The sequence below is a fragment of the Nicotiana attenuata genome, chromosome 6 (assembly GCF_001879085.1).
Source record: "Nicotiana attenuata strain UT chromosome 6, NIATTr2, whole genome shotgun sequence".
Classification (NCBI taxonomy): Eukaryota; Viridiplantae; Streptophyta; class Magnoliopsida; order Solanales; family Solanaceae; genus Nicotiana; species Nicotiana attenuata.
The window spans coordinates 31,813,856-31,826,320 of NC_031994.1; the positions used below are offsets into that span (position 1 = coordinate 31,813,856).

The 12,465-nt window shown below is 36.1% G+C and overlaps 2 protein-coding genes across 2 annotated transcripts in view; one reads left to right on the forward strand and one right to left on the reverse strand.

Moving 5' to 3' along the window:
- Positions 1 to 6,475, forward strand: part of LOC109226782 (translation factor GUF1 homolog, chloroplastic) — a 35,230-nt gene extending 28,755 nt beyond the window's left edge. Inside the window, exons 17-22 of the mRNA XM_019391635.1 lie at positions 76 to 149; positions 1,095 to 1,182; positions 2,179 to 2,256; positions 4,600 to 4,675; positions 5,043 to 5,083; positions 5,986 to 6,475. Coding sequence (XP_019247180.1) covers positions 76 to 149; positions 1,095 to 1,182; positions 2,179 to 2,256; positions 4,600 to 4,675; positions 5,043 to 5,083; positions 5,986 to 6,081 — 453 coding nt within the window. The 3' untranslated portion in view covers positions 6,082 to 6,475. The remainder of the gene's footprint in view (positions 1 to 75; positions 150 to 1,094; positions 1,183 to 2,178; positions 2,257 to 4,599; positions 4,676 to 5,042; positions 5,084 to 5,985) is intronic.
- LOC109226783 (pentatricopeptide repeat-containing protein At4g31850, chloroplastic) lies at positions 7,396 to 11,805 on the reverse strand. Its single transcript, XM_019391637.1, has 2 exons — positions 8,138 to 11,805; positions 7,396 to 7,855 (listed from the first exon to the last, which is right to left on the reverse strand). Exon 1 carries the CDS (start codon positions 11,578 to 11,580, stop codon positions 8,212 to 8,214), a length of 3,369 nt encoding a protein of 1,122 aa, XP_019247182.1. The 5' UTR covers positions 11,581 to 11,805; the 3' UTR covers positions 7,396 to 7,855; positions 8,138 to 8,211.

Here is a 12,465-nt window from a genome sequence, read left to right on the forward strand (position 1 = left end):
TTCTGTGAGCCCGTCTACCAATGTTGAGCTGGGTCTTTCTTTGTCCAGTCATGATGTGTCAATTTTCTTCATCAGATGGTTGGAGATTTCTTTGATCAGCTAAAGTCAAGAAGCAAAGGTTATGCAAGCATGGAATACTCCTTCATTGGGTAAGACAACATATCATGCAGTGTCAAATCTGTTTCCAATGATTTGATCTCCTAATATTCTGGAACTTACACACGCTTTTTTAATTTTTACTACATCTCATGTTCTCAATTTAAATTGTCTTAGTAAACAAAGGGAAATAATGCTTGTAGTACGATTGAATTGATTCAGGTGATGGAAGTTGGTTCGTTTTCTTGTTCCAAGCTAAGGGAGACAATTCTGTATTCACGTTTTCTTGTACCTATGCTCTTCCTCTTATGTCTGAGGAATAGGAGTAGTTCTAAATGTTAAATGAGAATATATGAAATCTCTTTCCACATAAAATGCCTATGTAACTTCTTTTTCTTTTGCAGAAAGATTGTTAATTTGTACAAAATGATCAGAAGAACCCTATTTGTGTCCCATGAACAACTTGTAAAAAGTTGTTAGGTAGATATTCTAAAGTTATGAACCCTTTTACTGTGGCCCTCCATGGATATCTATCTGAAGAGAGTTCATACTATTTCTGCTGCACATGTCAAAGGCAAACCTTTAGCTTGATATTCTGAATCAGGCATACAGTTGGTAGGATTGTCATGAGTGCTCACTGTTAAATAAAATTTAGCTTGATGCACTGCTAAAATAATGGAGTATCTGGATGCGTAAAAAGATCTTTACACTGATATCAATTGTAAGATGTAATTGGAACCTAGTTAATGTGTTCTTTGCTTTCCAATCTTTTACGGAAGTACCAATTCTCTAGCTTGAAAAAAAGGTTCTCTAGCTTGATGATTGTTTGTTAAATCTCATTTCTATTTGCATTTACTTATTAGTGGATTTCTTTCCATATTTAAGAAAGGGAAAAACTTTTTGAAATGTCTAATTGGCGTCCGAAGATTGGTGTTGAACTTCAAAAAATTGCAGATAACTTGCTAATGAGATCTATTCACTCTGATTATGCCTGCCAGGTATACAGAAAGTGATCTGATAAAGCTTGATATTCTCATTAATGGTGATCGTGTCGAACCTTTGGCAACAATCGTACATAAAGACAAGGTAACAAAGGGTCTAATGACATGTATATGTAAAGCAAATTCATGTGAGAGAAAAGAACCTACTGCATAAAATTCTTCTGCTGCACTTTTGCTTGACATCTGTGACAGTGTTGGGATACTTCTTTTTTCCCTGTTAGCATTGTGTTTTCTTCGTGACAAGAGTTTGGAGCTTTTTCTCATGGACGTGATGTAAAAACTAAAGCGCTTTCATCCAATGTCAGCCACATTATGCTGCACTTAACTCGGAAGAACTTCACAAGTATTATAGTTGATGCCTCGTGAATATAGGTGAACAGAATAGAATTTTTGTCTTCCATGTGTAGTCTTGAAGGATTTTTCAAGTCACAAGCATTCGCTAGCTGCCTGAAAATAGACTGGCAGGCATTATCTATTGCGGGTGTAGGTGTGGGATCCCACCTTGTATATAGAAATTTCTATGTCAGTCCTTTTCCTTTTATCTCCTTCTAGGATTTTCCTCTTGATCAATGTTTTTTGTAAGTTTTCCACATAATATCTCATAATTTAGACATATTTTTGTAATTCTATTTTTAGATATTTTTGAATTTCCGTCTTCCTGAGCCGAGGGTCTATCGGAAACAGCCTCTCTACCCCATCGGGGTAGGGGTAAAGTCTGCGTACACACTACCCTCCCCAGATCCCACTTTGTGAGATTTTACTGGGTCGTTATTGTTGTTGTGTATTTTTAGCCAAATCCTTGCACCCATATACCTTCCTGGATACGTATGCCCGAATCTTATAATTTAGATCATGAAAGATCTGACCTCTAGATCAGCACCCGTATCAGATACCTGCACCCGAGCTGAGCAAATGAAAATCTTCATAGATTGTGCAAAAATAAAAACATTTATTTATTGAGTCTACTGTTTGCTGGTATCTTGCCCTTCTCCTTCATTTACCAATGTGAAAGGTATTCCATCTTATCTGGTACAAATGATTACCTTTGCATAGATTTGAAGTAACACTTGCATCTTTTCAGGCATATTCTGTGGGAAGGGCTTTAACCCAAAAGCTAAAAGAACTAATACCCAGACAAATGTTTAAAGTGCCAATTCAGGTACGGCATCTCTTTCTTTACTTGGTCATCTTTTATGTTGTTTGTGATAATGGTAATTCCTTAAGTGCTTTCATATTTCACATTGTTTTTCTTCATTACAAGAGGAAAATGTTTTCTCGTTTATTCTTGGAGTTCACATTCATTGATATATAGTGTTGGTATCATCGCTATACTTCTCATGCTCTTATTCTTCTTAGGGAGAAAGTCTTAGTTACTCTGGTTAGTCTCCTACTACTATCCAAAGTGCCTATATCGGTGGCCATCCATTTGGAAGACTCCGGTGCACGGATTGCACAATGTTTTCCTTCATTATATGACAAGAATTCAGTTATTTTTTGATTTCATGTTTCTCTTTGCTGGCTGTTTCATGAAGTATTAAAGCGAATTCGAAGAGTAGTGCATCATCAATTAGTATGAGTTCTGCACTAGAGTAATGCGTCATTATTTGGTATGTATTTCACATCAATCTGATTTCAGGGGTGTCTTCATTCTTCTGAGGTAAGAGTTTTGTATAGGCTACAAACTCTTTTTCTTTTTCCTTTTTGAGTTTTACGTTGAATTGTATACTTGACTTTAAGTCGATGCAATCTTTGATGACATTATCCTGGAGTCTAAATAACAAGTCCATTTCTTCCTCTCCACTCCCGTTTTGTTGTGTCGCTTAGAGAGCAGTCAAATTGTCTCTGAACTTCGAGTGCTGAATTAATTTTTCAGACTTTTATATTGATTTATTTGTCACAAAGGGTATGTGCTTGTTTGTATGTGTACTTTCAGAAAGCATATGATTAATCCACTGAGACTTTTGTACGAGCAGCAGACTTTATAAAAAGAGACGCGGTGTGCTACTTATAAGCCAAAAGATATTTTACAAATGGACACATGTATGCACGTTATAGTGTAAAGCTATCAGTAATTTAAACAACGTTTTATGGTGTGTTTAAGTATCTCGTAGGCATGGATTCAAGGTGAAGCAATGTTGTACATGTTGATCGGGCTGTACTTACTCATCCGATTAGAGCATGACTGTTTCTGCCTTATATTGAACAAATCATGGTGTTAGATGCTGCTTCTTTCACATTTGAATATCACTTTTTCTTTTCTACTCCCAGAGACAAAAAATAACTTGTGGCATCCCACCTTCCTCTATCATATAGTAACCATTTACATTTTGAACTCACCTTTAATTGTCCTGCAAAGACAAATCAAGACATTCAAAATGGAATAGAACGAGAAGTTGTTTTCTCTCAAGTGCAATATAGCGGTAGGAATTTTGCTTTTACCTCATGAATACTATTAGAACAATAGAATGCAGGAACTTCTTAAACCAGTGTGTCCCTTCAATTTGATTTCTGGTTAGTGGTTGCTTCACTGTTGAAAAAGCTGGGTGTCCAGCCAAAACCTATTGATAAGGGAAAAGTAGTTAAGGATTTTACAAGATATTTTTGAACCTTTTACTTAATTAATGCTGGTAAAAAGGCTAGTTTAGAACTAGAGCTTTCATGCGATTTGGACTTCTATTGCTGTAACAAGATATGAGAAAAGTTCAACATGGAGAACCCAAATTATGATTCCCAAAACACATAGCCGCTTGAATAAACCAATGGCTAAGTGTAACATGTAGTAATATCGTGGATATGACAGGAGCTAATGTAGTAAATGCATGGAAGCTTTAATTTGCAAGGAGTTGACATGATACACATGATACAAGAAGCAAGACTGCATGTGCATCATTTGGTAAAGAATGAGAGTGTCCCAACACAAAGTTTTATGGTTTTAGTTGATGATTTTACCTAGTTCCTTGGGACTAGTTTATTTTCACTCTCTATTGAATCAATGTCGGCAAATGATCCCTATCGGCTAAAGCAACTAGTCTGTTTCATAAATTAACTTCCTTTAGTGAACAATGATATTGGATAGTACCTTATCAAAATTTTAAGAAAAAGGAGATGGAAAAGTAAAACAATGATATTATAGCATTGCTTTTGTTGATTACTAGTTTTTTCTTGTGGTTTTCTGGTCTGGAAGACTTAGGTCCCATATTGGACTCTTTCCAAAATCATTGTTTCTGTTTTATAAATGAATACCACATAAATTATCCATAGAAAGGAATTAGTTATCGAGATATTCACTTATTAAATCATTACATGATGCTTTTGCATTGTTCTCTGTAGTTAGTTGAGTTAAGGAAATCTGTATCTGAATAAATTGATAGTGCTATTCTTTTCTGCTAATGAGTTCAAGCACTAAATAGGAAGTCGTCACTTAAATTCTGTAAAACTGTCTTGATCTTTCATACTATTCCTTGCATATTAGTTTTAGTGAATGCTTTATGTGTCATGACAGGCAACCATTGGCTCAAAAGTTATTGCCAGCGAGGCTATATCTGCTATCAGGAAGGATGTTCTCGCTAAGTGCTATGGTAAGATTACAAGATGAGTCCAACAGTATGATAATCTACAGTTTAAGAGTTGCATTGAACTGTTTCACATGCCAATGAAGTGCCTTTTATGTTATAGCTGTTTAGGTCTCTTAGTATGTTTTCCATGTTTTGAAATGAAAGCTTTCCAGAGTATCCTGATTATCTCTTATTCTTTATGTCTTTATTTTATCTTAATGATCTGTTTCTTAGAATGATATAAATATCAAAGTTCCTTGTAAGAATTTTCATTCCGCTTCTGCAGAGAATCTAGAATTGATGATGTTTCCTGCAGCATCTTAAACTCTCTTAAAACTTAAGATATGTATGATCTCATAATTTGTTTTACATTCCATCTTTGTTCGTGTAGGTGGTGACATCTCAAGAAAAAAGAAATTGCTCAAGAAACAGGTACCTTGCACCCCTCTCCTGGGAAACAAATGCCTTATGTAATATCATTGTTAGTTACAATTACTCGTGATGGATGTTTAGGCTGTATTCCATTTACAAAAATATTTGCATATGCTGTTGTTAGTTTCATGCTTAGCTGTGCAAGAAAATTAAATCTAGTTACAACAGGATGCTCTTCACATTTTGGATATTCAGACCATAGAATCTGGCAAGTCCCTTTCTGTTTCTGGATATTCAGATCAATCTCGGGGCATATTCCGGAATCTACAGAGTTGATTCGGTCCTACTTCTCTTTTTCCCCCATTCACTTTTCTTTCCTTTACCTCTCTCTCTTCTGCCTTCTGGTGCTACATCATCATTTAGCTCCCTTTTTTTATGACTGAGAAATCCGTTTGGGGCCAACCGCGCCTTCGAAACTCCGGGATAATGGGCTCGCCCCTCTACCCTTCTCCACTTAAATACCAGGCTTAGTTCACATGGCTCAGGGCTTGAACCAGTGACCTAAGTCACAAATCCCTCAACCTTTGCCACTTGAACTAAGCCCTGGGGGCCATCATCGTTTAGCTTTTGTTTCTTATATTATTTTTTCTTTAGCAAATAGCCTGGTCATCCTTTCCAATTATCATTGGGCCTTCAGTTATGATTTATTCAATTAGTTACTTGAGAATCTTTAATCTGGAGGAAAGAGTTGATGTCCTAGGCGCAAGACTATTTATCAACAGGTTATATTAATATGAGACGGTAATCAGAGCTTACTCTTCAATATATTTCTTGTGAAATTCTTGCTGGTAAACTATGCTTGCGTACTCCTGTCATTTCTTATGGTGGTTTTGTTTATTTGTTGTATGTAAACCAGGGTCACAGTTTATGCATTATGATTCATTTCTCTATCTTTTTATCAGGCTGAAGGAAAGAAAAGAATGAAAGCTATTGGTAAAGTTGATGTACCTCAGGAAGCATTCATGGCTGTATTAAAACTTGAAAAAGAGGTCTTATGATTCATTTTCAGTAAAGATTTTTGGCAGTTGGAAAGTGCAATTAAGAAAGTGATGACTACATTGTCACAAATTGTGATACAAATATCATGTGAATAGCCATGGGTTCTGGAATTTTGAGCGATTTGCATTTTGTCAAAACAGAGTTACAATCAACGAAAAGCAATTCAGATTGAGAAGTTCTCATTGTAGTGACATTGTAAATAGAGGAACAATTTCTTTTGTTAATTACAGTTAATTTTGGTATCTATACCAGTGTAATTAGCAACAGACTGCTACTATTTTACAAGGTAATTTTACAGTACCAAGCAGTGATGAAGAATTATTTGTAAGATGCCGCTGATAATTCAAATAATTGATATATTCTCATTATGAGCTGCTGAATAAATTTTGAATTTACTGTTTATTTGTTTGGTTGAATTCTTTTAGCCCCCAAGTTCTCAGCCATTTCTGCTTTTTCTTGGATTTTTATATCTACAGTCAAATCTCTCTATAACAGTCTCGTTTGTTCCAGATATTTTTGGATGTTATAGCGAATTGCTGCTATAGAAAACATAAATATCATAACAAAACATGAAATTTGGTATGTTATAGAGGTCTGATTATACTTAGGTTAGTGATTTGACTGAGAGCTTTTGGTGGCACAGTAGATAACAATGTATACACACACACACATTTTCGTGTGAATGCACCATTAACCTAATCAGCACGTTTCTTCCTTTTCTTTTTAAGACTACAATGCCCTAATCATCACTAATTTGTCGAACAACAAAAAAGGTAAAATGATATATGAGATACTCAGCAATTGGAAGGGGAAAAAACGATGTGTGAGATCTGCTATAGTGCTTACTGAGAACTGCTAAGCTCCTGCTAGCACGAGATTCGAAGAAGGGCCAGATAATAAGTATTTTTATCAGGAGCCTACCATTAATGTCGGGGGCATAGCCAGGTTCAGGCAAGAGAAGTCAATTAATTCCTTGCCGGGAAAAAAAAATTGTCGTACATAAATTGTTGAATTCCCTTAACATGAGTTCAAAAAACATGACATGTGTCTAACCCACATAACGAGCATTGTGGTTACTGGGGTGCTAGTTATGCACCATTCTTCCTATTAACTATTTGCCTTTTGTAATCCAAGAGCAAATACTGTTTGTATTAGATACAGTGGTAATATTTCTTTATCTTCATTTCACTTCTGGAGGTCCGACTAAGGAAATCAACAGTCAAATTTCAAAAGGAAATGTTGAAGGCTCAAGAAAGTTGCAAATGCAGAAGCGATATGGAAAGCATAAACGGATTCAAAATAAAGCTTGTAAGTTGAATCGAAAAACTGAATTCAATCGATGATAAGAGATATATTGGAACAGCAGTTGGTACACTTTACAACACAATGTAAGGAGATCTCTACATTTCTTGGCAAGACTAACATTGCAAATCGAAGAACGAATCAAAACTTTAGTAAGAGTTTTCCCTCCACATTGGCTGGTTATCTACAGTTTGGAACCATGTATTCTGACCAAGCATAAGAGATGCTACAGTTATTGCTAAGACTGTCGACTATTCTTACAAGATGCACAGGGATAAACCTACAACAATCAAATATTGACACTTTATATAGACATTTTGGAATTTACAGAGCGCCTTACAAATGAATTCCGAAGCCTTTGAGGTGCGCAGCAGAGCCTAACAAACCTGGCACACATGTAAGAGCTGCAAACAAGTGAATAAACTCTACCTCTCTTTTTAAATAACAACGTCCGATCAGCAGAAGTAAGCCCTGCAGAAAAGAAAAGGGAATTAAGGTTAACAGTTTAGCCAAGCTAACTATCATTTTTGACAAGATAATATCTTCTAGCTTGTACGCGTTGTTGTTCTGTTAATGAAAAAGGAAACACCATAAATTGGAGAGGAGGGTACGCGATGATTTGAGGAACAAGAAAATATAGCAATTATGCCTTGAAAAACTTCTTTTGGCAAGCATATTTTGAATATTTAGCATGCACAGAAATAATTTAAATTCCTCAGCAGGCTCGCCTGGAGTGGTGGAATAAGTATATACCTTAGCAGCCCGAGGCGGAGTTTAGGAACTCAAATCTCAGAAGCTTCACTTTGAAAGAAGAACCTAAAGAAGCTTTAATTAGGTAGCTGAGCAAAAGTCCCAGTATTTGGGCTACAACCCCCAACCATCATCTTCTCATAAACGGCATATGCACCATCCGGATCACCGGACTTGCTGTACCCTCTAATAAGAGCATTATATGTAAAAACATTGGGTTCAAGTCCCAGCCGCTGAAGTTCTTCATACATCTTTCCGGCCTCCTCCAACATTCCAGCAATCCCAAGATTGAGTATTAAGGAATTATAGGTATAAAGGTTTGGGGTAACTCCTCTGCTTTGCATCTCATCAAGAAGATACAATGCTTCCTTCATTTTACCAGACTTCCCGACTCCGTTGATCATAAGGTTGTAAGAAATCAAATCAGGATCAAGGCCAGCTGACTTCAGTTCCTCAAAGTAGTGCAGAGCATCGTCCACCTTCCCTGCAGTGCATAGGCAATCTACAAGAATGGTGTAAGTCTTTAAATCCGGTCTAACTCCTTCTTTCTTCATTCTGTTAAAGAGGTCACAAGCGGCTTCAAGATCACCTGCTTTCCCAAACCCATTTATAAGAATGTTGTAGATAGCACAATTAGGTCTGCATCCATAGTCCACCATTTCCTCAAAGAAGTCCTTTGCTTTGTCGAAATTTTCAACCTTCAATAGCCCATCTATGAGAGGACCATATGTACAAGGAGTAGGTGTAACGCCTAGACTTACAAGATCATAGTATAAATCTATTGCTCTCTCTACTTTATTAGACTTCACCAAACCAGAAATGAGAATATTGTAAGTTATCGTGAACGGCTTACATCCTCTGTGGAGCATTTCCTCGTACAGCTCAAAAAGTTCATCAACCTTCCCCGACTTACCAAGTTCATCAAGAAATAAATTATAGGTATAAACATCGGGAGAACAACCAGCATCTTTCATCTCCTTGAAAAGATTCCACGCCAATTCTTTAAGACGAACATCCAGAAGTCCTTCAACTAAGGGATAATATGATCTTAGTGTTGGACGAATTCCGAATTCATTCTTGAACTTAACAAAAAGTGCATGAGCATCAAGGGCTTTCTTCTGCTTGCACAGAACTCTTATAACTGGTACTATTATTAAATCATTTGTGCAAAGACGATTAGATGCAAGTCTTTCTGCAAAAGAAATGGAATGATCTAAGTCAGCTTCTCCCAAAACACCTTCCATCAAGTGTAGCCAAAAGGATCTCTCCGACCTATTCAAACCTCGGTTAACGAAACCCTCCACAATCTTAACAGCATCCTCAATTGAACCATCTTTCACAAGAGTAGGAAGAAGAGCATACACAGTTACACAGTCGGGATATAGTTTCTTCTTCATCTGATGGTAAAGAAAAAATGCTTCGGTTACCCTTTTTTCTTTAGCCAACCCAAAAATGACAGTGTTATAAGTGAAAACATCCGGAGAGCAATTTGGTCCAGACATTTGATAAAGCAGCGTCAAGGCTTTATCAACCTCACCGTTCTTGCAAAGACTATCTAAAAGCGTATTATAAGTGATTGTGTTTGGAGGACACCCCTGAAAAGTCATGCTATCAAATAATTCATTGGCCTCTCGAATTTTTCCCTCTTTTCCTAATCCGGCCAGTAGAGTGTTGTAGGTCACAACACTAGGAGCCAGTTTCATATCCTTCATTCTGTGAAACATTGCCCATGCCTCACTAGCCCGACCATCCTTATAAAGTATATCAATCAATGAATTGACTACAATCACATCAGGATCACAGCCACTTTCTATCATCTCAGAGAGTAATTTAATAGCTTCATCAACTTTCCCGGCATTACTATAGCATTTCATCATCATATTGTAGGTGATAGAATTTGGAACATATCCACTCTCTCTAATTCCATCAAATATACTTTTCGCCTCTCCAAGCCTTCCCATTTCTGCTATACTATACAAAGATGCATTGCAAGCAACAATGTTAGGCACAATTCCATGAACTTTCATCTTCTCAAATGTTTCAAGTGCTTTATCAGGCTCGCCTGACTTCCCATAATGGTCAATAAACAGGATATATGTGTAAGCTGTAAGCTTAATTCCAAGAGATTCCATGCTATCAAACAGCTCTAATGCTTCATCGACTCTGTTAGTTCTTAGCAGGCCCCTAATCAAAGAATTATAAGTATGAAGATTAGGTAAAATCCCTTTTCCCCTCATTACATCTAATGTAGCAAACGCTTCATTGACCTTTCCTACTTTGCACAAAGCATCAACAAGTATGGTGAAAGAAACGACATCCGCCTTATAACCATCAGCCTCCATCCTGTCCAAGAAGTCCCTTACAGAGTCCAAGTCTCCACGATCGCTAAACCTGTCGAGCAAAGTGATGTAAGTTACTCGATCAGGTTTATGACACCCAGATTTCATCTTGACAAAGACTTCTTTAGCAACATCCAACTTGCCAGCAATGCAAAGAGCATCAATGAGAACCGTGTAAGTAACAACGTCCGGTGCACAACCTTCATCATCCATTCTCTTCAATATAGCACAAGCATCGTCAATTTTTCCGGCCCTTCCAAGCACTCTAATACAAATGGTAAAAGTATAAATATTCGGCCTTAATCCCAGACCATCCATCTCGCTTAACAATGTCATGACCGTCTCAGTATCCCTTCTTTTACCACACGCGACCATTAATGCAGAATACGTTTTAAGACTCGGCTTAAGCTCTTCCGAAACCATCCTCCTATAAACCTTTAAACCTTCCTTCCAAAACCCCGCTTGAAGGACCAAATGTATCAACCCATTATACGAGTAGGCATTCAACACAAACCCCGCCTTTCTCATCCTTTCTAGAGCAAAAGGAGCTTCTCGTATACCTCCCCTAATATTCAAACCCTTAAATATAATCAAATAAGTATCCAAACTCCTATATATTATCTGTTTTTGCATCAAATCAAACACTTGAGCCATATCATTAATCCTCTCATGAACCCTCAAATACTCCAACATGTAATTACATGTCTCTGTAGTATGCACAACCCTAGGCATTTCCCCTACAGATTTAAACAAACACAAAGCTTCATTCGGGTTCGAAATCGATTTCAAGTCCCTCAATACCTCCTCAGCAGAGATGTTGTTTCTAGGTTTTTTCCCATTCACTAACAAAACATCATTTTTGGAACTTTTTATGACAAATCTTGAGGACCCCACATTTCTTTTCCTAATTTTCTTGCAGTTAATCACATACCCACAAGGAAAAAAATCCAAGACTCTGGAACATGTTCCTCCTCTAACTAACCCACTATAACCAATTGATAAATGTAGTGTACTACTACTATTAGTAGATTGTCTAGTCTCAGTTAAAGATATACAATTGAAATTGTTGCAGCAAATTGTTGAGGAGCTAAGTACAATTACAGCCATGGATAAAAAATAATAATAAGAATAATCAGTGAAATTTACATGCCTTTAACAATTCCTAGATAAGGAATTGTATAATCATGAGGAAAGAAAATGCTTTTTCTGCTGAATCTTCAAGCGAGGCGTTTAAGAGTTGGTTATGGAGTTGAGCTGAAATTTAACTGTGGGTTAGGATTTTAGGATTTGAGGATGACTAGAGATATTTTAAAATGGTTTGTGTGGGATGAAATGAAATGCAGGTAGAAAATAAATTTAAAAAATAAAAAGAGGAAAGGATGGGAAAATTAAGGTTGGGTTTGAGGAAGACGTAGATATTTTAAAGTTGGGAATTTTTTCTCTTTAAAAAAAAAAAAAAAAGGCTAGAAGTTTGGTGATTGAAAATAATTATTTTACTCAAATACTATTCCCTCTGGTCTACTTTAATTAATTTTTTAATGTTTTAACGCATTCATTATTTAGCATTAATTAACAATAAAATTGACCATATTAACCTTAATTTGTTCAATGAAAATATAATAATGCTCTAAGGCTCTTTGCTCCAAGGGCAACTTTGAAAAAAAGAAGTTAATTTCTTTTTTATATCTGAAAAAATTAAATATTATGGACCACAAAAAAAAAGGCAAAAAAATAAATAAAGTAAACCGAAAAGAGTATATTTTACCGGTAGTTCTAGTAATGAAGTTCAATATTCACAACAGATCTTTTATTAATAAACATTGAATTATTTGCAAATAATAAATAACTATTGATGCAAATTTACCCCAACATACTTTCTCGTTTAAATTTATGTATTTTAATTTGATTAACTCAAAGTTTTAAAAAGTAATAAAGACTTTCAAATCTTGTGGTCTTAAAAAAAAAATATAAGAATGTACCAAAATGTCCTTG

Coding starts and splice junctions, on each gene's coding strand:
- LOC109226783 (XM_019391637.1), bottom strand. CDS start 11,580: ATGGCTGTAATTGTACTTAGCTCCTCAACAATTTGCTGCAACAATTTC.